Genomic DNA, 25,834 nt, shown 5'->3' on the forward strand with positions numbered 1-25,834 from the left:
GCATTTGTAAACGTCCTAGATCTTATCTCAACCTTTCGGTCTGTTGACAACATTAAGAACACCAACCTAGAAGGAAATCTATCAATCATTTACAATCAACTAAGGCATCATAACCCTTTAACATAGAAACTTTACTACACTACTCAAACATAGAAACGAATAACAAAGCAACGAAAATGAATGAAAATGACATTGTATTGAAAGATAGAATAGAGTAGAAAGAGTACAAGATAGAAATCTAAAAAAAAAATACAAAATAAAAATGCAAAACAAAAAGAAAATGTTTGAGTCGCTCAGTTCTCTCAAAGAAGCTCTCGCTCTCTGGTTTGAGGGTATGCGGCGTGCTCCTTTGCGAGCTAGGAGAGGAGGGGATTTATATATGGAAACCCTTTTGACCTAGCTTCCCAGACCTGCCCGATGGTCTAATCGAAGGGGTACAAGAGGGTGAAGTCGGGTTACTCCTCGGGTAGATCTTCGGGTTGCTCTTCATGCTCTTGGATCCTCCTCGATCGTGTTGCGGTTTGGACTTGTTCTTGCAGCTTGATGGCTCCTTCGGGTACATGCTCAGGTTGTCCTTGTTTTTCCCCATTTTTGGCTCTTTAGCACCTGTTTTCATCCAAAATATGCAAATGCAGAAATGCAACACCCTAAATGGTCTAAAAGTGGATTCCTACAGTAAATGACCTAAAAATGCTAAGTTAGAGGTATGAACAATGCAAAATATGGACAAAAAAGGATGCTAAAAACATATAAATTAGAGAGTTATCAATTATCGAGAATGACTCAGTATCAAGGATCACTATCTGCTCATTTACTAATGGCACTCACAGTACCGACAATTTTACAACTCCAAGATATCTATGAGGAGATCGACAAGAATGATCACATTCAAAAGAAAATAAAAGGTTGTTTGTCTGATCAGAGTGCGACTAAGAAATATACAGTGAAGGATGGTCGCCTATGGTTCAAAAACAGTTTAGTAATACCAAAGAATTCAACGGCTAAATCACTGATATTGGAGGAATGTCACACGGGAGTAGTAGGAGGTCACTCAAAAGTTTTAAAAACCGATTAAAAGGATCCAACAGTCATTTTATTGAGAATGATTACTATCGGATACACAGAAATTTGTGTCAGAGTGTGAAGTTTTTCAATGGCACAAGTATTCTACTCTATCACCTGAAGGTTTATTGCAACCATTACCACTACCACAACAGGTGTGGGAGGACATTTCCATGAATTTTGTTGAAGGGTTACCCACTTCTCAAGGTAGGAATGTCATTTTGGTGGTAGTGGATAGATTGAGCAAATACAGCCATTTTCTAAGCTTGAAGCACCCTTTTGAAGCATCTGATGTAGTTAAACTATTCATTAAAGAAGTACCTTCTTAAGTGCCTTTTGGAAGGATTGCTTCAGATTATCAAGCAGAAAACTGAAGTACAACACTGCTTTCCACCCTCAAACAGATGGCCTAACAGAGGTTCTGAATAGATGCTTGACAACATCTCATCCGAATACTTGGCATCAATACTTGTCAAGGGCCGAGTTATGGTTCAATTCGTCGTACCACACCTCTTTGAAGACCACACTGTTCAGAGTTATGTATGGGCGAGACCCTCCACCTATAATGCGATTCGAGGAGCAGTATACTAAGGTTTTTAAGTTGGAATTTATATTGAAGAACATGGATCTAATGTTGGCACAAATCAAGAACCATTTGATCCATGCTCAACAATTGATGAAGAATAACGCTAATAAACACATCAGGGATATTGAATATGATATCGAAAATTGGGTGTTTTTAAAGCTTCGTCCATATAGGCAGCAAACTGTTGCAAAAAGGGCTTGTCAAAAGTTAGCAACTAAGTATTACAGACCTTTTGAGGTAATGGAGAGAATTGGGAAGGCCGCCTATCGACTGAAACTACCAGATGGATCAAAAATTCATTCAGTCTTTCATGTGTTACAACTCAAGAAAGTTTTGGGTTATCATCATCAAGTAATGCCATTACCAGAGACATTTAATGATGCATAGGAGTTGGTAGTCGAACCAGAGGAGGTATTAGAAACTCGATACAATGAAAAGGGGGTGTTAGAAGCCTTGGTTCAGTGGAAAGGTCTTCCTACACATGAGAATACATGGGAGGTAGTATTCAAGTTCTTATCAATAAAGGAGTATTCAAGTTCTTATTAACAAAACGCACGATGGATTTGCCATATGTTCAACGGCATTTTTACGATCATGTTTATCAACTCCGTTAGTCTCCATATGCTTTTAATCCTCAACGGATTTGCATAACGCGGCTTAGAATTTGTTGGATCTCCTGTTTCACCCTCCAAAGATGACCTCTTCTCAACACACTCCACCGTGGAATTTGATCCAAAGTCATAACGTAATCACCACTCTCTGTTGGAGCTCCTCCAAGAGAGGTTGTCGCCATGGGAATGGCCTGTTACTTCATTGTAGATCACACAAGAAACCACTCTAAAGAAGATCTTTCCAAGACTTTGTTTGTTCCTGTCAAAAGCTTATGCACTGGAAAATGGGAGACAAAGAAAACAAGTAACAATGAACAATCATTTACATCAAAATAGAGTCAGCAAGTTGAGAAATTTACAATGACCAAGCTAAATTACATTTAAAACCAATCCAATTCCGAGTGAAGAAATTACCAGAAAGTGTTACAAAAACAACATCAAAAGGAGCAAAATATCAAAACTTTAAGATAATCTAATCTAAATAATTGAGCATTTCCCACAAAATCGAAAAATTAGAAAACCGAGAGGTCGTCACATCAAGGATTCACCTGAAATTTGTAACAGAGTAAGAGACGTTTGTGTCTTCTTTTTAGAGAAGACAAGAAATGAGAATTAAACTTTAATTAACTAGACCTTGTTATTTACATCAACGATAAAATTGAGGTATATAGAAAACAAACAGACACTACTACATCATAATGAGTTGTGTCTCTTTGTACTTGTGACTCTTGAATGAAACGACACAAACCAAAACTTCACGACTTCAAAACGTTGCGACTCTAAAACTCAATTATCGACCAACAGTAAAACTCAAAGAGGAGAACCATGAAATTGAAAGCGACAAATTACCTGGAGACTAAAAGAACACTTCGAATATCGTAATCGACAGTGGTATCTCTACCGAATCAAAGGGGAAATCACAACTACGATAACCGGAACAACAAAGCAATTAGTGGACAGGTAAATGCAAAGTGAAGTTTTTAAAAGAATAAAACAGGGTTTGTTAATTAGGAGTCTCTATATACGAGAGAACAAAGGAGTGTGATGCTTGAACGTAGCAGTTCACAATATATGAGAAATCGAAGGAGTGTGATGCTTCAAGGAAACAGTGTGAACGTGTGGACGATCCTTGGCTGCGAAGGGGTGAGAAGGATAAACTTTTTTCAACCATAAAATCAATTTTCTTTTTATCTAAACCGTTAGATTTTTCTATGACTTCAACAGACCCTTAAAATTTTTTTACCCAGATTGCAATAGCGATGTTGGGATTGAGGCACTGTTGTGATTGAGGCATTGTTGAGGAGGTCGTAGCTGGTGACTCATTCCATGCTACAACGACGCAAATGTCGAGCAGGGTACTCTTATTAGAAAAAATCTTGTAGAGGATTAAACTATAGTTAGACACTCTTTTGTAGAAGATGGAGAGGCTATGAACTTGCATTACTGGTTTCTTGTGGCTGGATCTATGAACTTGCATGAGACATCGATGAGGCCTCTTAAATCTATAAGGTTTATTTTGTTCTCTTGTTTCTACTATTTTTTCAACACCGGCGACGTTAAAATTTTGGCGACGTAGGAGTTCAGAGGAATCATATCGTTGATTTTTTCGTGGAGAGAGAACAAAAAGAAGAAAATGGTGGAGAGAGATTCTTTTTACTTTGGATTTTGCGATTGTTTTAATAATAGGGTCAACTCTCGTAACTTCGTCGTTCACGCTCAACTTTAATAGGATAAAATAGTCATTTTAACTTGTTATTGTGGTATATTAAAAAAGAATGGAAGGAATATGGTATTTTAGAAACTACTGCGAATATGGTACAATTATTAGTTTTCTCTTTTAATTTCTAGAAGCATTTTTTATAAAGATTTATAAATAGGACATTTTTGGAAAGTGGTTTAAGAAAAAATAAATAATTTTGAAATTCTCCCTTAATAAAATGTTATGGTCTCAACAATACTATTTTGAAAAAAAAATTGATTGTATTGAGTGAAGGAAACCGACTTGTCAAGCGATCTAAACCTAATTCATTCTGACGAGTCAACAAATCTAATTCAATCGAATCTAGTTAACAACCCTAAACAAACGAAAAGTTTCGATCAATAACAAAAATCACTAAACATTTTTTTTCCTCTGACCTTTGTAATTCCACTCATTTAATATAGTAATTTTCTGGATTAAAAAAAAAAGATAAAAAATGACTATGAGTTTATTTTGTGAGACGGAATTTGGGCTTTAGAATCCTTCAAAATTTGATTGGGTAAAATATATAACTAGAAAAATATTTGGATTTGTTTTATTAAAGCCTTGACTATTGAGAACCTTTAATGCCAATTTGCCGATCGATAGCCACCAAAGAGATAAATAGAGGAAAGATAGTGAATTAGGGTTTTCGACAAAAAAAAAAAAAATGGAGCAACCAAAAGACAAGATCGAAAGAAAAAGAAACAGAAGAAGAAAAACTTCATCGTCTTCGTTGTCGTCTTCGTTGTCGTCGTCGTCGTCTTCGTCGTCGTCGTCGTCTTCGTCGTCGTCGTCGTCGTCAATATCATTACCTTCCTTACCTCTCGATCTAACCTTGGACATATTCTTAAGGCTGCCAGTGACATCTGTTGTGAGGCTTGGTTGTGTTTCGAAGCTTTGGTCATCACTCACCAACGCGTTGGAAACTCGACAAAATCTTCTACTCTTCTTCAAATCTGGAGTCAGGTTCTTTGTTTTCTCTCTTTATCAACACAATAGGAACCCAAACTCTTTTTATTACTCCTCTTCTCAACCGACCAGTGATTTTTACCATATCACCTCTCCAAGTTATTGTTCATTCACCATCAAAAACGAGTCAGTCCATGGCTTGATCTGCTTACAATATGCAGCAACTCCAGTAGTCTGGAACCCTACTAAGAGAGAGTTTACACCTTTAACCAAACCTAACAAGAGCTGGACGAATATAACAGTCTTTTTAGGGTATGATCCTATCGAAGGTAAACACGAAGTAGTGTGCATGCCGTATGATTGGTATGAATCCGATGAGTGTAGGGTTTTAACATTGGGATCAGCTCAAGAACAATGGAGGACGGTCAAGACCAACTACAAGTACAAACCTTTCACTGGCAATCGCACAGAAGGTTATGGAAATTGCACATGCGTCAACGGTTTTCTATATTATCGAGCCCTTATTGGTCCTGATCGTGTCATAATGAGGTTCGATGTAAGATCTGAAACGTTTTATGCAATGACATTACCATGGGAGGATAAGTATTGGCCTGTGATGATGGTATCTAATCAAGGAAGGTTAGTATGTCTTGGCTCCAGTCATGATAGTGTTTCATTGTGGGTTTTGAAGGATGCACAACAACTCGAATGGTCGAATCATATCTTGTTACCTCTTTCTCACTATGGTCGGGGTTTGAAAAATAAGTTCAAACTAATAGGTATCACTGGTGATGGTGAACTGATTTATGTACCAACGACGGCGCTCAAATCTGATCTTCATATCATATATATCAATCCAATGACAAAAACGTTTCGACGAGTCGAGTACAATGGGATTGCAAATAATGATTTTCGACAACGCTATGGACTTGGAGAGAGACCTCTGCGTGGGATCCAATATTTTCCCAATCACATTGAACCCTTCATATCTTAATAATTCTTTTTCTTTGTTTTCTTCTTATTTTTGTAGTGACACCTTTATTCATTTTTAATCTTTAGTGTTGTCTTTACATTTTAGTTGTAACTTTGAGGCTGTTTTCATATTGTTATGATATATTCTATCCAGTTCTAATTAATTATTACCAACAAAAAGAAATTGCGATCTCTAATTACAAAACATGGATGCACATGGAAACAATAAGCATATACCTTCTTTGAATATGACGATACTATATGTATAGTAGTTAGTAGCTTTAGCTGAATCAAAGAAACAAAAAAATACGAACAATGTAATGTTTCCAGCATTTAGGGGTTGAAAACTTAATTAAAATGCTTTTTGCCATCAAAGTTTGGTTCTTTTTAATTAATTTAATTTATTAGAAAATTTAATCACATCTATTAGAGCACATATGTAAACCATACAAAATCATAGGGTATAAGGTAGAATTTTGAAGGATTTTAGAAAGAAAAAAAAAGCATCTTCCACCGGTCTCTCCATCGTCGGAGGAGCTCTTCTTGCCGGAGCCACAACTCTCGCCGATCACCAGCCACTTCTCCACCGGTGAAGTCTCCGCCGCCGATTTCAACCAGGGGACCTATTTGGTGATCTCATCCTCCTTCTCGAGCGAGCATCTCTTTCTCCATCAGCAATCAATCTGAAACTTTATCTCAGTCTCTTTTACGACGAACCTAAAGCCTCGTTCGTCTCTTCCTGTGAATCAAACCACCACCAGCATCTCTGTTTGGTAAGCTCGCTTCTCCCTCTTAATTTGAATCTCCTGCAGACTCAGCTTCTGCTCTTGCGAATTTCTTCGTCACTTCATGACATGTTTTCTTCGCAATCTCCCTCTGTTGTTTTCGCTTGATTAATTCATTGACCAAGTTTTCTTCTTTCCAGCAAACACAGCTCTTAATGGGGAATGATGCCTTTTTGTACGCAAACCAAACTAAAGGAATCAGAGAAACCAAGTGAGAAAACTAGTAGTTACAAGTCAATGTGGTTGGTAAAATTCATGATTAAACCTTTTGCTTTAGGTGTGAAACTTGACTGTATGAAGTTAAACTTGTCTAGTAGAAGAAGTGCCTTTTTAGTGTGTAAGAATAAACTTGTCTAGTAGAAGAAGTGCCTTTTTAGTGTGTAAGAAAGACATGTAGTGTGTCAGAGAGTTGTTAGCTTGCTTTTGAATATAAGCAGTAAGCTTGTATGAAAAAGATGTTTATCTGATGTATGTTTTTATAATGAGAGAAGTTTAAGAAAAAAGGTATCTTACTCTTTGTTTCATCTCAGAAATTAAAAACAAAGAACAATCTACAGAAAATTCAACAGATAACAAAGAGAATGAGGAGTTTGTTGCCTCAAGATTGACTAGAAAGTCGAAACAATGAGGACGGGGAAAATAATCAATATGATTCAGTGCAGAGTTGTCTATAGTCACAATTAGGCATAAGAGTGGGCACAGAACGATACCTTAGCAACAAAGAAAGAGTCTTTAGGTTCAGAAAAGTCCATTCCAGGGCATTCAACAACTCCAACGTCATTGCCAAGAAAAACACAAGGCAGTTTTGTTGAACCTTTTAACTACTAAAAGTTGAAAACATAACTCCTAGTTTTTTTTTTTTTTTTTAAATTAATTATATTTATATTTAAACTTAATGGGCCTTCCCAAAAAAATTGGGCTTGGCCTTTGGAATACAAACAAGAGTCCAACAAATACAACAAAAAGAAAATGACGTCGAGGCCATCGCCAAAAAGGTGGATCGGATCCTGCTGACACTCCTAAAGACAGATGCTCGAACTGTATCGCCGGTGGTTGCAAAATCGACGGCGTTGCAGCGGCTTCACCAGGTCGATACCCATGAAGGAAGCAACCAAGAACCGTCAGGTTTTCTTCTCCGGCGAGACCACCTGACCTACTACAAATCTTCCGGCCAGTACAAACAACCGATCTCAGGTCCCGCGAAGTCAAGTCCCGTTCCTAGCAACCTGCTCACTCGGATCTAACACCCCCCTTCTAGCTCTGGCGGCCATCGCTTCTTTTAGGTTGTTACTCTTCAATCCGGTCCGGTGGAGACAAAACTCGTGGCGGTTTACAGACGATGGTGGCTCAAACCATCCTTCATATCCCGGAATCCCACGAGTGCCCAGAAGCCAACCTCCATGGTTAACCACCATGACAACGCAGCTCAACCCTCCTGACTCCCAGCCGACTTCCGCCGCAAACCGCAGCTTGGATTTGGCGGATGAGCCCCGAGAAAACTCCACCGCGAGTCACCGCGACTTGATCAGGAGTTTTTGGATCCGCCAAAACGAAGCCACAGTCGCATCGATTGGGAGCCATAACCACACCTCAGCTGCCGGAGTAGAGAACCACCCACCTCTGTCTTCCTCTTGCAGATCGAAAGCCTACATGAAAGCGCTGCCCTCCTTATATGTCATTCGAAACCAAACCCATCCCACAAAGCAGCGTCTCGGCTAGAGTAAGAAGAACCCTCACCACTCATCTAGAGCCACCAAACCCCCCGGAAGAAGAAGACCGACACACTAAGATTCCATACCAGATCCGCTAGCTCTAACCACAGATTCGATGCCGTCCTCAAGCATCTGCACCGAACCTTCACCAGCAGCCGCCACCAGAGGAATCTTGGCTTCACGCGCCAGGAAACTCACCGGAAGCCACCAACCCGAGTGACCAGACGAAGACGGAGGACCACCTCACCGGAAGAGACGGCGATGACAGAAGGAACAAGGAGAAGAGACGCCCTCTCCGGACCCTAGATCTGAGAGTTGTTGTTTTTAGAGAGAGAAGAGAGATGTTTAGCTAGACGACATCTATAACTCCTAGTTCAAACAATGCATATGTTCATTCTAGAGTTGTACCTTTTTCTAAAAACTTTGTTTTTATATGTTTTTTTTAAATTATACCGTTATATCTATTCATGGTAGAGTTGTATTTTTTCACTATATTTTATTCATATTTTTCTATCACAACTTTTTATTCTAATAGGTATATTTATTTAAATAGTCATATCTTTTGATTTCTCTATATATTCTATCTCTTCATCAACTTTGTCATAATAGCTTTTTAATTGTAGCTCTTTACCATAATTCTTCATAAAATATTTTATATTTCTAATATTTTAAAAAATGTTTTTTTAAACAGTTGCGTTTCTTTACTAAATACTTTTTTTTTTATTATAATTTTTAATTTTGATGGTTGTGTTTTTACTAACAGTTATGTTTAATATTCATGTATTCAAACTATTCTATTACTTTCAAATAATTTCACAATGTATAATTTTAAATTTTAAATTTAATTTATTTTTCTAAAATACTTCCCCGCGATATTGCGGGAGTTTGAGTCCTAGTTTAAATAAAAGCCACCAGAATGATAGAGCTAAACAAAACGAAAAACAAAAAAACAAAACAACAAACAAAATAGCTAAGCCAGCAGAGCGTAAGAGTAGGTTAGCTGATAATTCGTACTTGTTAGGCTCCTTGCTCTTCACAGAATGAAAAGACTTAGAGAGGTCAGCAGATGTATGCCTACGTCGTTCTGGTTCTGGCCTTTTGGGAACTATATCTTCGCCTACTAGCTAGTTGTAAAGGGCTTGACTTGAGTTGCATTGCATCATTAACACTATGATCCGCTACATAGTCTATAGACTTAATATTTTCGCCTACTAGTTGTACAGGGCTTGACTTGAGTTGCATTGCATCATTCTCTACATAGTCTACAAAGACATTAACTCTTAAACGACAATTAGCTCCTCCAACACCTTTGAATTTAACACTTTGGAGAGTGTTCCTTTCGGGATTGAAGTAGAAAACATAAAATGGATTAAATGGATAACCCGTTGACAAAACAATTTCACCAGAAGCAGTCACCCCAACAACGGATAGATTCTGTTTGACCTTAACAACTTCACTCTGATCAGCCGACAAAGAGTAGACATAGTTGGACCATTCAGGCTTCTCGACATCCTCTAGAACCTCATCCTCAACTTAACGGGAAATCCACCAGCATAACCATACTTCAAATCAATCACACATAGTTTCCCCTTGTAGTTTATCAAATCATCAAAACGGCAATTCGGGTCAACGAGCTTGAATTTCTCAGACCTAACATCAAAGCAAACTATCACATTAGACCTTCTTCCATCATAATAATCAATATCAGCTGAGTAATACAAAACACCATCGATGCAAATCCTTTCCCAAAAAGGCTCATGTGTAAAAGGACATCGGATCTTCCTCCACATCAATTCCCCAGTTCCTAGTGTCAAGATATAATGATCTGCACCATTAGAAGCTATAAATTCAGGATTAGTCATGAACAATACCTTGAATTTCTTGTCAATCGGATCAAACCCTAGATAGCTATACGATTCACCTCTAAGTTCAGGTAAGATCACATACTGTCCTGTGAGAGGGTTACATATCACGTGCTTTAGATCTTTATCTTCCCTTGGGATGCGCATATTATGGAAATAAATCAATTCAGAGGCATAGCTGCAGCTGCAGTTGTATCCGCTTGTCCCTTTAGAGAACTTGGTATGAAACTCGGTGGCGGCTACTACGGGAGAAGACGACTTCTCATATGAATTCTGAGGCTGAGGCTGAAGAGTTGAGTAAAAGCTCCACTCACGGTCTTTTGCTACCCCAATTAAGAGACGTGGACGAGCCGAGGACCTAGTTAACAACTCGGTGAAATCATGACGGTGAAATCCTGACCTGATTGGAGCCAAGGACTTCCACAGCTTCGACACGCAGCGGCACCTAGCGATTGATTTTGTAGACAATCTCGAGAATATCTCGAGAATGAGCTCATCTGGAATGGAATCAAAAGTTTTTCCACTAACCATGATCGATCGAACAGGAGATACGTGTAGTTTTTGGATTAGTTGTTTTTTAAAGTTCGACCTATAAATAGATTACCTATTTATTTATCTAATTAGGAGCTGGCACTAACCTAATAAAGGCCCAGCTCTTAAGGCCTTTTTTAGAAGTAAAAGTAAAATATACATTCAGTAGTGCCTCTTGCTGATAGCGCTGAGCCAAGCAAGTGCAGCATCTCTGTAGACTGTATGTATATAGCTGGTTACGTGATCTACAAGACTATTTAACCTATAAAGGTAACTCCAACAATATAAATACTTTAAATTAATGAAAATTATAAGTAATGAACAATAGAAATACTTTAAATTAATGAAAATTTTATTCATCTTCTAAAAAAATACAGCATCAAATTTTGAGTATGACGATCGTGTTATATATGAACAGTCTTCACTTGATGATCTTCTCTAGATGATGTTGATGTGCTCTGTTCTGGTAGGTGTATAGATGTTGCAACATATGTTGTCTTCATAACATCAAACCTAAGATTCTCGACATGCATGGTATACAAAGTAGTAAACTGTATGATCATTTAAGTGAGGACTGTTGCAAAATTTATTTGTTTCAATAATCATCCTGTAAAAACCCGACCGATATCCCCCAATAACCTGCTGTTTTTTTCTTTCTGATTTACGTTTTAACCAATTTTATATCTATATTCTTTAATATATATATTTTTTGTTTCTTGCAGGAAAAATGATTTTGTGTAAGCCTCTGTTGATTTGATCCCATCTTCCAAACATTAAAAATGATATAACACTAAATTCTCAACAATAAGAAAAACTTTTTGAATTATTTTTCTGTTTTATGCCTTTGTGATAAAGGTGATTGATGTGTCATTAACGTTTTATTTGATATGTAATTTAATGATGAAATATTTTTTTAATTCTTTTAACCATAGTGTTCATAAAACATAATATATAATGTTTATTAAATTATTTATTTAGATATACTAAATTTACTATATTTTGTCACTATTTTTCAGTCGAAATAATTTTTGCAACAATTATATTGTCTAATTACGATTTAATAGCCAACAAATGTTTAATAATAAACAGTGTTTAAAAGTATATTGTACTTTATCAAGAGGCATCTCAAATTAGTATATACTGTTGCCATATATTTCATATGTATAATCATATAGGTTATCGCAAATTAAATCTATGAAAATTTCTATGGTAATATATATTTCGTCACAAAATACGTAAGATAATTTAAAATTAACACCATTTTAATTCAATTATTAAAACCTTTTAATTGAATTATTTGTCCTCTTTTAAATATGAGCCATTTAAAAAAAAAAAAAAAATCTCTAAATATTATGAACGGGAGATGATGAAATCTCTAAATTTTTTAAGATAATACTAGAATAGAATGCTCTTCTCTTTTAAAATTCTAAAATTTTAAAATCCTACCAAATCCTTTAAAATCTAAGTTCAATACCCCTCTAAAAGTCAGCCTTTCTTATCATGGAATTAGGGTTTTAACCCTACTAACTACGTATGCATGCCTCGTGCTCGTGGTAAAGCTTTTGATGAGTGTCTCGAGTTCTAGAATTGGGATCAGCTAAAAAAACATGGAGAACCATCAAGATCAAAAATAAGCATCTTCCTGTTCGATCGTTACAATAATGGGCGATGCATCAACGGTGTTCTTATTACAAAGCCAGCCTTGATCAATGTTGACATTATAATGAGTTTTGATGTCAAGTCTGGAAAGTTTCATGTTATAGAAAATGGGTTAATCCGTGTTGGGGTAAGCTAATACCTTATGAAGGTAAGTTAGCTTGTGTTAATTTTACCACGAACAACAACGCGGATATCACATTGTGGGTTTTGGATAGGACGCTACGAAACATATAAATGGTTGTGCAAACACTTTACTGATCCATATTATCAGCTTTTGAATGAAACTTGCAGAATACATGGTATCACTGATGATGGTGAGTTTATTTATTTACCTTAGGTTCTGAACCCGTTTTGTATTTTATATCATGATCCGGAGAAAAAGAGCTATAGAAAAGTCGAATTTAAAGGACTCATGGATGCTGAATTTAGGCGCAGTAATGGACTTGGAAACACACTTATACATCCGGTCCGTTCTTGCCTAAACATTGAGAGTCTCTTGTCTTTGTAACATTTGATTGTTTTTTTTTCCTTATGAATTGAAACTTAATTGTTCTTTTGTGATTTAATAATAGTAAGCAATATTGCAAAACATAAATGCACTAAGGAGCACCATTCTTATACCTTTTTTGAAGTTTAAGATATTTATATCAGTATGTGATCAGATGTATAGTAGCTCTCATTGACTCAAAAGTATCATATGTATTTAATGTGTTTTTTAGTGATTCACAAGTGAAAGAATCATATATCTGTACAATGAAATGTTTTCCGAACATTCTACGGGTCACAAAGTAGTGTGCTGTGTACATGCCGTATGATTATAGAGAATCCGATGATCAGTGTAGGGTTTTAACTTTGGGACCAGCTCAAGAACAATGGAGAGATGTCAAAACCAACTACAAGCACAGCCCTTTCACTGGCAGTCGCACAGAAGATTATGGACACTGCACATGCGTCAATGGTGTCCTATATTATCGAGCCGATATTGATTATGATCGCCTGATCGGGTTATAATGAGGTTCCATGTAAGATCTGAAAAGTTTGACGATGCAAATTACCATGGGAGGATAAGTATTGGCCTGTGATGATGGTATCTAATCAAGGAAGGTTAGTATGTCTTGGCTCCACCCATGATAGTGTTTCACTGTGGGTTTTGAATGATGCAAAACAATTCGAATGGTCGAATCATATTTTGTTACCTCTTTCTCACTATGGTCGGGGTTTGAAAAACAAGTTCAAACTAATAGGTATCACTGGTGATAGTGAATTGATTTATTTACGAAGGACGGCGCTCAAATCTGATCTTCATATCATATATATTATTAATCCAATGACAAAGACATTTCGACGAGTCGAGTACAATGGGATTGCAGATTATGATTTTCGACAACGCTATGGACTTGGAGACCGGAGAGAGGCCCCTGCGTGAGATCCAATATTTCCCCAATCACATGGAAACCTTCACGTCTTCATATATTTTTTTCTTATTTCTTATAGTGACACACTTTATTCATGCAGCTTTTATGATTTTTATTAATTACAGATAAGAAACTAACATTTAAAATATAAAAAAATTACATTGAAATGTCATTAGAAGTGTTCACGGAAGTGGTCTAGGCGACCGCCTAGGCTCTAAGCGCTCAGCAAACGCCTAGATGACCGCATGAACCGTTTAAAATAACATAAATTTTATTTTATTATTTATTTTTGATTTTTCACTACATATATTTAAATTATTGAGTTTTATATGTATACGTAATTATAAACATTTATATGTTATTAATATAACTTAAACAAATGTATTTTTTTTACTTTTGTTTATAATTTATATTTTTTTACTTTCCTAACATATATTTTTACATAATCTTATATATATAATATTTTATGTTGTAAACGCCTAAACCACCTAAAAACCGTTTAGACTCCGACTAAGCGTTCTAGGCACTAGGCGCTGGGTCACCGCCCAGATATCGCCTAACGCTTTCTTGAAGAGACAGCACAAACAAAATAGAATGATTAAAGGTAGTAAAGACAATTAATCATATAACTAAACAGATTAATTCATGGGTTTATTTGAAAAGTTAACACATTAAATCAGCAATATTACATTCTTTAAACGGAATCGTAAACAAAAGGCAATTCCATATATTATGGGATTAGTTGGATTTTTTGTTTAAGCAAAAAAATTTAATTAGATTTTGATAACAATAAATGTGATCATGCCTAAAAATAGTTCTGGAATTTATTTGAAAACTAAAATATTCAGCGTAACAATAAATGTGATCAAGCGTAAAAATATGTAACAAATTCAAATATTATTTCTTAACTACTAGGTTTTGAACCCAGCGTAGGTATTTTTAAATATTTTTAGAAAAAATTATATATAATTAATGATAGTTATGAAATATTATATTCTGATAATTTAAGTTATTATTAAGACAATAATTTTATTTTAAATACACAATTAAAAAATATAAAAATCAATTGTGTTTAAAAATCAATTCTGATCAGAAGAATCATGAACCAGTTTTGGTTTCTCATATTCAATGGAACACCACCACTTATATCTTTGTGTTTTTTTCATTTACTCTTTATATTGTTTCTCGTCATATTCATTTTCAATTTTGTATGGTAGTTGTCATCGTTACTTTCAGCATCTACTTCTTCGTTATACTGGATAATCGTTGAGAACAATTTTTTTAAAAATTAACACATAACTTTCATCCACTTCTTCGTTATACTTTTATTCTTCCTCGTCCTCGTCCGCTTCCTTATTTTTTATCACTGAATAATCATTCAAATTTTTTTGTTTTGAAGTACTACACAACTTACTTTTTGATGGAAATTGTTGGAAATTTTATTATTGTCTAAAATAAAGAACCGGAAATCAATTGTATATGTAATCTAAATTGTTGGAAATTTTATTATTGTTTAAATATTAAAATGTTTAAATTCTCTTTTTCTTTTTTTTTTGGTCGGCAAAAATTTATAAATTCTCTAAAATAAAGAACCAAAATAATCCGAATAAAACTTTTAAGTTTGGATGCCTGATTAATCATGCTTCCTGTTCATTTTTAAATTTTGTAAAAGCTAAGAACTTTTAAGAGTTTCAATATTTATAATATTTTAAACATTTTAAAATTTTAAAAATTATAATATTTAGAACCTTTTTAAAATATTATAATATTTAGAAACTTTTTAAAATATTATAATATTTAGAAACTTTTTAAAATATTATAATATTTAGAAACTTTTAAAAATATTATAATATTTAGAAACTTTTTAAATGTTTTTATTTGCTCAAATAAAACATTAGATTAAACCGAATAAACTTTTTAAAATTGGACGCTTGATAAATCAAGCTTTCCTGTTCATTTATTGTTGGAAGCATATTAGTCTTATTTATAATGGTTCTTATTTAGCATATTAGTCTAAAACTTTTCTACCAGATGTGGGACGTTATATGTATATATTAATAAGTGAAATGTCTAATCCATATTGGTTGTTTTAAATACTATGTGGACACTTTAAGCAAAAATGTTAATTAGTGAGATGACTAATTAATATTGGTTGTTTAAAATCCTATGTGGACAGCCTTAGGAGCTTATAGCTTCTACTTTTATCATGAACTAGGTTAGCGTGGGTTTATTTGATATATTTTGATAAAAATTATATATGATTGTTGACGGTAATGAAATATTATCTTATAGAAAACTTTAAATTACTATTAAGAAAAATATTAAATTTCAGATACATAATTTTTAAAACTATAAAAATTAGTTGTGTTTTAAAATCAAATCTGATAAAAAAGTCATGAATTTAACTCGACGTCCAGGCGAGGCAGATCAAACTAGTGACCTCACATATCCTAAACCATTTCTTTGGCTTTTAGAAAAACGAAACAATTTTATAATCATGAATTTATCTTGTTTTTCATATTTAATTGATTGATATCACCTATATTTTCGTGTTTTTTATTTAATGTTTTCTTATTTTTCATATTCTTTCTTGTCATTTTCATTGTCAAATTTCATATTAATTTTCATCTTTACTTTTACCATCCGGTTCTTCGTTATACTCTTTTTATTGTTCTTCCTCGTTAACTTCTTCACATTCTTTCAAAGAAAACCTTTTTTTAGTCTACCACACAACTTGTTAACCCATCAAGCTCCAAGACCAAAATCATTTATTTTCTCATAAAAATTGTGCAATTCATGAAGACCATCATAGTCAACACATACACCCAATTATTGATAACTTAATCCATATACTTATTCGGTTTTAGATCCACACGTATTGAAACTTCTCAAACCAAAATTCTTACTTGCAGAGAAAGTAATATGAACACATTTTATAGTTAAAACAATATTTGTGCTTTTCATCCATCCTTCTTCTTTAAACTAAAATAACATCAAATCAAGGTCTTGCGACGTCAATCCTTCTTTCTTTGACTTTAAAATAAATATTTTACTGCAAAAATATCAAATAATCTGTAAAGTCATATACAAAAACATGTTTTACAGCTCATAAGAGATAAAAAGCACAAACGAAGATAAGTAAGATATTTTCAAGATATTAATAAATTTGATATATAATATTTAGTAATTCTTAAACTTTTAAATTTTTAATAGAGATTAAATATTTTAAATATTTAAAACTTTAGATGTAGTTTAAATATTTGTAACATTTTTTTTAGAGTTAAATATTAATGACACTTTAACTTTTATAGAGTTTAAATAGTTATAATATTTTAACATTTCTATGGAGGTATTTATAATTTTTTTAAACATTCTATAGTAAATCTTTAAACCTTTAAAATTTTTAATTTGCTAAAATAAATCAAATAAAACTTTTAAATTTGGAAACCTGATAAATATGCATAAATCAAGCAAACCTGATAAATTTATAGTTAAAAACATATTAGTTTTATTTATAATGGTTCTCAGTCATTGTCTAAAATTTTTCTAGCCGATGTTGGATGTTGTACATATTTTTTTTTAATTGTTATAGATTTTCCTTTCTTTTTCTAAAAAATCTTAATAATGTAGATTACTACTATATTTCCAAAAATGTTATTAGTGAAATATCTAATTCTTATTAGTTTTTTTAAAATCCTATATAGACACCTTTAGGAGTTTATAGCTTCAACTTTCTATTAGTATAGATATAATATCTTAAAATTTCTATGGAGGTTAAGTAATTGTAATATTTTAAAACATTCTATGAAGTTTAAATATTTTTAATATTTTTAAAAAAACCTTTTAAATGTTAAGAAATTTTTAAAATTTAAAAATAATAATATTTTGAAACCTTTTAAAAGCTAAGACTTTTAGAGGTTTCAATATTTATAATATTTTAAACTTTTAAAAGGTTTGAAATATAATATTTAAACCTTTTAAAAAGTTTCAATATTTATAATATTTTAAACAATTAAAATTTTAAAATTATAATATTTAAAAACTTTTTAAAAAGTAAGAACTTTTAAATGTTTCAATATTTAAACTTTTTTTTTTCAACCAAACATTAATAAAATTAAAAGAGAACTCCAAGATTGGTGACCCAAACAGGAGGATAACAGTTTACAAAAATAGATTCAGAAAGTAAAGGTCTTGAAGACCGAGCAAGGCAATTAGCCCTTTTGTTGAGATCTCGTGGGATCCTAGCTAGGGTGAAGGAAGGGTAGGAAGTCCGGAGCGATGAAAAATCCTCCAGCAGGTTCGAAAAAGGGGGCCAATCCTCCGGCGATTGCACCATCTCTACTAGTTCGGCACAATCCGTCTCAAAAACCTGACAATCAACTCCAACCTCCTGTAAAGACTCCATAGCCCAGATCAGGGCCTGTAATTCCACATGTAAGGGAGTTAGGCCTCTTCAGTGACTTCGTGCTCCCAAAAGAAGCGTTGAATCCTCTGCACTGCAACACCACCAGCCCAAACCCTGAAAAGGATCCGAACCTTTCCAAGAACCATCAACCTGACACCAGTGAAAGGAATAATATTTAAACTTTTAAAAATTATAATATTTTTTTTTGAAACTTTTTAAAGTTTTAGTTTGATCAAATAAAAAACCGGATCAAACCGAATAAAACTTTTAAACTTGGACGCCTTATAAATCAAGATTTCCTACTTATTCGTTGTTAGAAGCATATTAATCTTATTTATACTGGTTCTGAACCATTGTCTAAAAATTTTCTAGCCGATGTGGGATATTGTACATAGTTCTTTTATTTTCATAAATTTAAAATTTTCCTTTTTCTTAAAAATTCTGTAAATTTAAAAAATGTTAATGAATGACATTTCAAATCCTGATTGGTCGTTTAAAAAATATCCTAATATAGAAAATTCTGGAAATTTAAAAAATGTTAACCAGTGACATGTCGAGTTTGGATTGATGTTTTAAATCCTATGTGGACAGTCTTAGGAGCTTATAGCTCTTACTTTTATTTAATATAGATTGATTTTTAAGTTTGAAAGTGGTAAGATGAGTTACTGAACTGTTCTATGGTTTCATGTCTTTACATTTTAGTTGTAATCTTATGGCTATTTTCATATGTTTAAGATTACCAAAAAAAAATTGTGATCTTTGAGTAAAATAATTTACAAAGTGAGCTGTCAAACAAAAAATTACAAAACATGAATGCACATGGGAACATTAAGCATATATAGATTTAAAAAACCAAATTAATGTTTATGTTTCTAACATGTAGGGGTTCCAAGTTGTATTTCAAATCTAGCTCCAATATCGTTCGGTTTTTGTTGTTGTTATTCATGCTAATCTTGTCATTATCGTTCCAATTTTATCATAAATCTCCGAAAGGATAATAATAATATCTTTGGATTTTTTTTAGTTATTTTATTTTGAAAAAAAAAGAGAGCAAATCACAGCTTTGTTAGGGTTCCCATATATATAATAAGAGAACGAATTATAGGGGTTTAAGCAAAGGATGGAACAATCACGAGAAGAGAAAATGAGAAAAATCGAGAAAAGCAGGTCATCGCCATCAATTCCTTCGGATGTAACGTCGAAGATACTTTCAAAGCTGCCAGCAAAATCAGTTTTGAGATCTCGTTGCGTTTCGAAGCAATGGTCCTCGATCAGCACCGATCCATATTTCATTAGCAACATGTTTCCAAAGCAGTCTTCATCGAGTCTTCTACTCTTGTTCAAAACAAAAGGAAAGCTGTTTGTTTTCTCCATTCAGAACCCGAACGAGCCTGATCAGCAAGTGGATAGTTATCAAATGAAATACCCTAAGTACTGTCGCTTCTCCTTCACGGAATCTGTCCAGGGCTTGATCTGTTTCCGGAGAGCAGCAACACCCGTCATTTGGAACCCTACCTTTAGAAAGTTCTCAACCTTGCCCAAACCCAAAACCACCTGGAAGCGTATAGCAGTGTTTTTAGGATACGATCCCGTGGCGTGTGAACACAAAGTAGTGTCCATGCCTCGTGATAGAGCTTCTGATGAGTGTCGGGTTCTTACGTTAACAGGATCAGCTACAAAAAAATGGAGAAGCATCAAGATCAACCATAAGCATCAACCTTTTATTAAATTTTTAAATGGCAATGATGGGCGATGCATCAACGGTGTTGTATATTATAAAGCCAGCCTTGACAAATCCAATGTTGGCGTTATAATGAGTTTTGATGTCAGGTCTGAAAAGTTCCATGATGTGATAGAAATGCCATGGGGTAATAAATGGTGGGGTAAGCTTATACCTTATGAAGGTAAGTTAGCTTGTGTTGGTCTTAACACGAACCATACGAAAATCACACTTTGGGTTTTGGAGGATGCTAAATGGTTGTGCAAACACTATACTAAACCATTTTTTGAATCACCCTGCGGAATAATTGGTATCACTGATGATGGTGAGTTTGTTTTTGTACCACCAGACAGTCTCCAATCGTTTTATATTATATATTATGACCCGGAGAAAAAGAGCTCCAGAAAAGTCGAATTCAAAGGAGTCGCGGGTGCTGACTTTATGCTCAGTAATGGACTTGGAAACGGACATCTATATCCGTTACATACTTGCTTTAACATTGAGAGTCTCTTGGCTTTGTAACAACATTTGATCTTTTTTTTTTTTTCCCTATGGAACTTTAAGGTTAATTATATATTTTTTTTGTTTTGTTTTTGTCGAATAATTTTATCGTTCCTTACATAGGATTTCTATCTCATTACTAATGTCCTTTTGTGATTTAATAGTAAGCAATATTGCAAACCATAAAATGCACTAAGGAGCACCATTATTCTATATGATCAGATGTATAGTTGCTTTCATTGACTCAAAAGTACCATATTCAATGTTTATTTTTTTAGTGCTTCACAAGTGTAAGAATAATCATATATCTGTACAATGAAAAATGTCTTCCAAACATTCCTACGGGTCAAAAATGTTGGAGCTCGATGGTCCAGTTAGATGCTAACTGGACCAAAAGATGGTCGGGAGCTAGACCTTCCCATTCCTCTGGAGGATCTGTTGTCGACGAAGCTTCATGTAGATTCGACAATAGCTCCTTCTTTAACTCTAACGGTATTTCTATAAAGTCTGCTCCATTTTCTACACTTACTTCCAGCAGCTGATAGATTAATTAATTACGATCAGGTTAATTCAAAAAGTTCTGAGGTAAAAACATGAATCTTGGTAAGAAAAAATGAAGAATTTTGTTACCTGTTGAATCCAAGATAGACAGATATCAAACAGAGTATGATCCATGAGAAACTGTGTAATAGAATGGATAGCCTCGTTTCCAATATCACTCGAGAGTTGATCAAGAACAGGACCGGTCTTGTCCATTAACTTGACAAGCAAATGATCGTCTCCCGTAGATAATACCTCAGCAAATGCAGAGTCGGTGTCACCAACTCGAAGTGCGTGCATCGCATTGCTCCAACAAGTCCAGAAAAGGTCTCCCTTTTGTCCTCCACGTTCATCATCATCTTCGTCCATTATTGCTTCTGCTTGGGGAATAGATACTCGCCTATTCCTTGACGTTCCACAGTCTTCTCCAGCCACACGTATTGCTTCAAGCGTAGCTTCATCTTTTGATGCTTGCCATACGCTTCTAGCAGAAGGTCCTTCACCTAGTCTTATGGGTACAGAGCTTTTGTCCCAAGCTCTTCTGCTGTTACCTGAATGCTCAGAGTCCGAAGGACCAGTGCCATGTGTCCTTCTTGTACTGGACTGAGTGTTTCTAGAAGAAGCTCCATTCTTAGAACTATCCCATCCATTTGCATCAGACCTCCATGATGCTGCCGTCTTTCCTCTCGCACCTGAAGAAAATTTAAGTTTTGGTGACTAATAAATATCTTTCTTCAAATGGATGCAACAAGTTGCAGTTGTTTAACTGGGCGTATCAAACAGTTTTACTTACCTGATTGTATGGAAATTTCTCTTGACATCTCTTCTACAATCCTCTCAAGACCTCTAACACGGTTCTCCAAACTTATCATGCCGTCGTGTGAACCACCCATGAAATCCTGCAATGGTAAAGGAGTTACCTTTTAAGAGTGAAACTTTCTTCAAAGCAAATCACTATATTGATTTGAAATCAAAACAGTACCTGCAACATATTCATTATGTGGGTTTGTTGTCTCTCCAAGTGCAATAACTGTCTCTGTAAAGGTGGCCAATTCTCTCTGTTTTCAGATGCCTCTGCCTGGATTACTTCGGTTTGATCCCCATCACATGCTCTCAACCGTGATTCGCCTCCGTTCATTCTTTCATCAACCCATTTTTCTCTTGCAAAGTCTCCAAAATGTCTTTGTTTGGGATGGACACCAGCTGTTCTGCACAAACCTTTTGACCTACTCCTCGAGACTGAAGTATTGGCATCTGATTCATCCTCTGTGTTTGAGTTCGACGAATTCATTTGCCTACAGGGAAGAATAACTTCAACTGGCATATCATCAGAACCTCTTTTTTCCAGTTTCTGGAAAAACTCTGGGTTAAGATCTTTGCCAGTCAATCGAGGTGCTTTTTTCCTCAAAATGAGAACTGCTTTTGAAATGGAATCTGAATTACTGCTCAAACCATCAGAAGAGCCTCGAATCACCATCCCTGCTCCGTCGCTTGCTAATGAATCAGTTTCTCCATTCCTTTCTAATATACACTGCTCAGATGACACATCCTTCTGTTCGTCAGATGTTCGAGCTTCACCTTTTCCAGCAATATTCTTCCAGACGTTTAATGCTTCGGACAAGCTTTCTCTAACAGGTTTTATCTGCACGCCAAAGGAAATATAGTCATTTTTCAGAATGATGNCACTATATTGATTTGAAATCAAAACAGTACCTGCAACATATTCATTATGTGGGTTTGTTGTCTCTCCAAGTGCAATAACTGTCTCTGTAAAGGTGGCCAATTCTCTCTGTTTTCAGATGCCTCTGCCTGGATTACTTCGGTTTGATCCCCATCACATGCTCTCAACCGTGATTCGCCTCCGTTCATTCTTTCATCAACCCATTTTTCTCTTGCAAAGTCTCCAAAATGTCTTTGTTTGGGATGGACACCAGCTGTTCTGCACAAACCTTTTGACCTACTCCTCGAGACTGAAGTATTGGCATCTGATTCATCCTCTGTGTTTGAGTTCGACGAATTCATTTGCCTACAGGGAAGAATAACTTCAACTGGCATATCATCAGAACCTCTTTTTTCCAGTTTCTGGAAAAACTCTGGGTTAAGATCTTTGCCAGTCAATCGAGGTGCTTTTTTCCTCAAAATGAGAACTGCTTTTGAAATGGAATCTGAATTACTGCTCAAACCATCAGAAGAGCCTCGAATCACCATCCCTGCTCCGTCGCTTGCTAATGAATCAGTTTCTCCATTCCTTTCTAATATACACTGCTCAGATGACACATCCTTCTGTTCGTCAGATGTTCGAGCTTCACCTTTTCCAGCAATATTCTTCCAGACGTTTAATGCTTCGGACAAGCTTTCTCTAACAGGTTTTATCTGCACGCCAAAGGAAATATAGTCATTTTTCAGAATGATGCAAGAAATGTCGGAAAAAGTATGTAATCCATAGAGAAGACCCAGTAGATTTGTAGAATATAAAGAACATCCGCAATTCTTATTACTATCCAAGTCTAGCTTGTATACCTTTGGCACTGTTTAGTTGATCAGAAAAATTAAACACGGCTAACACGATTAGCTTACTTATAAGGTTCTAAAGACAAGGAGAGAGCTATTTTATCATAACCATTAGAGTAATCTGCATTTCTTTTCCTGGTGTCAATCTCCTTTCTAACCTTAAATATTGGCAAATGATTCCTCTTCCAGGAAGATCTCAAGAAAAAAACCCATAGCTATGCTAACAGTTATAAGCTAAGATGGTAAATCCACAAAAAAGTATAAAGCCGTTTCTTTACAGAGATTCACGTGACTGTAAGAACATAATTTTACTGAAAAGAAACGAAATTGGAGTGTACCTTATCAAAGCGACAGGCTTCAAGAACTGTAAGAGTGGAATCTGTTTTGTCTGCTACCAAACTGCTAGAATGGACGGCTAAGGAGATTAAGACATCAGCAGCTGCTTTACGAGTAACCCAATTCGTACATCCAAGGCACTCGTGAATGCTGTGTAGCAGTGATGCCACACTCTGGGGTGCAATAGCTCCAACCTGCAACAATTTCATAGCTCAAAATATGTAATCCATAGAGAAGACCCATTAGATTTGTCCATCAAGCAGATCAGAGATGAACAATGAACTTTAGACACATAAAGGTTTGCTTTCATCTCATTTCTCTAGTAATGGAGACCAAAACATAGCTTATCTCTTAGTCCAGTGCCACAAAAACATTTCTAGATTACATAAATCAAGATTCCAAAAGTCTGAGCATACCCCTTCGGGCCCTTCCCAATCTTCTTAGCATAGAAACACAAGTAGCCAAAACTAGAGACGAAGCACAAACTAAAAGCAGCTGAACAATTCAAGCAAGGGAATCTTAATCTAAGTTAAAAAAAGGCATTGTACTTTTTGATAAAAACCACAATGCACAAACCTGGGACAAGCTTCCAACAACAGGCAAGAGTGAAGCCTTAGTAATGTAATTGGGGCTATTCAAAAGCTTGGAGATTCTAGGGCATAGTTTTTGAAAAGCAGCAACGGGAGGCTGATCGGTAACTGAATCCACCATCTTCCCCATACAAATCGCAGCACCAGATTGTAAGCTTTTGTTCTGCTCCGCCATTGCTTCAAACAAGGGTTTAGCAAATAGCCCAACCAACGAAGAAGAAGACCCAATTCCATCATCCTTCTCCTTGAGAAACTGCGCAGAGAGAGAGCCAATCGCGTCGCGACAAGCGTCGCGTACACCGTTATCAGCGTCCTTGAGACGCTTAACGATGTGAGAGATGATTTTGGCGAGCTGAGAAGAGGAGAGATCGGAGTAAGTGAGGCAGAGAAAGGAGAGGAGCCGTATCGATTCTCTCTTGACCGGAGCTTTAGGATCGGAGAAGGAATCGAAGAGACAATGGAGAAGCACGGGGAGGAGGATATCGGGAGAATCGGAGACGGAGAGGACTGTTTTCTCGAGATCATCAACGGCAATCTGATAAGTATCGCGATCACCGAGACGAGAGAGAGAGGTTAAGATCCTCTGTTTCAATTCCACCGTTGCTGAGTGTGACGAGACAGCGACGGAGGATCTGACGGAGAAGGAAGATGGATTTGAAGAAGGTTTCATTGAAGGTTTCATAAAGGTTGGTGATCGCATTGGATGATGATGTGAAGAAGAAATAGACCAGAAGGAAGAAGAACTGAAGAAGAAGAAGAAGACGTTTGGTTTTTCCGGCGACGTTGCTAATATTTTTTTCTGTTGGGGAGGAGTCTTGAGAGAGTGGAGACCACGTCTTTGCCATGTCATTTGCTTCGTTGGTTTTTTCTTTTTTTAATCCAGAAAATATTCCATTTTAAATTTAGTTTTAAGCCAATCACAAAAGCTTAAAGACTTTTTTTTTTTATTATTTTGTCATTACGAAATAAATAGAGGGTTTTTTTTTTAATGGTCAAACCTTAAATAAACTTAATTGTTGGAATGGTTAAAAAATTACACTGATATATTTTTTTTTCAAAGATGTGTGTCATTCTAATAAGTTATTAGCAATCATATATATAAAAAAGTAAGGTTTCACTCTCTCCTTATTAGTCTTCTTGGCAATGCAATTTTTAACAAAAAAAAATATTTCTACTAAAACACAAATTAAAAAAAAAATTCACATTTACCTCACATAATATGATAAAATTGAAATCATATAAATTCTCCCTATAAATTATGCATTAACTTTATTTTTCCACTAAGTTGTATTAATCAATTATATTTAAACAAAACAATAAATTAGAATTGTAACTCTCATTTTTCTAAATGTAATTTTTCATCACTTCTCTTCCTATAAATACTCA

The 25,834-nt window shown here is 35.1% G+C and overlaps 2 protein-coding genes and 2 pseudogenes across 2 annotated transcripts; 2 read left to right on the forward strand and 2 right to left on the reverse strand.

Annotated features, from left to right (window-relative positions):
- Positions 4,668–5,903, forward strand: LOC104779286 (putative F-box protein At1g47730). Its single transcript, XM_010503646.1, has 2 exons — positions 4,668–4,734; positions 4,813–5,903. The coding sequence occupies exons 1-2, from the start codon at positions 4,668–4,670 to the stop codon at positions 5,901–5,903; spliced, it is 1,158 nt and encodes a 385-aa protein (XP_010501948.1).
- Positions 9,379–10,771, reverse strand: LOC104779287 (annotated as a pseudogene).
- Positions 19,371–20,492, forward strand: LOC104778005 (annotated as a pseudogene).
- On the reverse strand, positions 20,711–25,285 carry LOC104778006 (microtubule-associated protein SPIRAL2-like). Its single transcript, XM_010502361.2, has 6 exons — positions 24,435–25,285; positions 23,861–24,052; positions 22,725–23,384; positions 21,805–21,910; positions 21,102–21,703; positions 20,711–21,009 (listed from the first exon to the last, which is right to left on the reverse strand). Exons 1-6 carry the CDS (start codon positions 25,146–25,148, stop codon positions 20,818–20,820), a joined length of 2,466 nt encoding a protein of 821 aa, XP_010500663.1. The 5' UTR covers positions 25,149–25,285; the 3' UTR covers positions 20,711–20,817.

Source organism: Camelina sativa, chromosome 3, assembly GCF_000633955.1.
Source record: "Camelina sativa cultivar DH55 chromosome 3, Cs, whole genome shotgun sequence".
NCBI classification, from domain to species: Eukaryota; Viridiplantae; Streptophyta; class Magnoliopsida; order Brassicales; family Brassicaceae; genus Camelina; species Camelina sativa.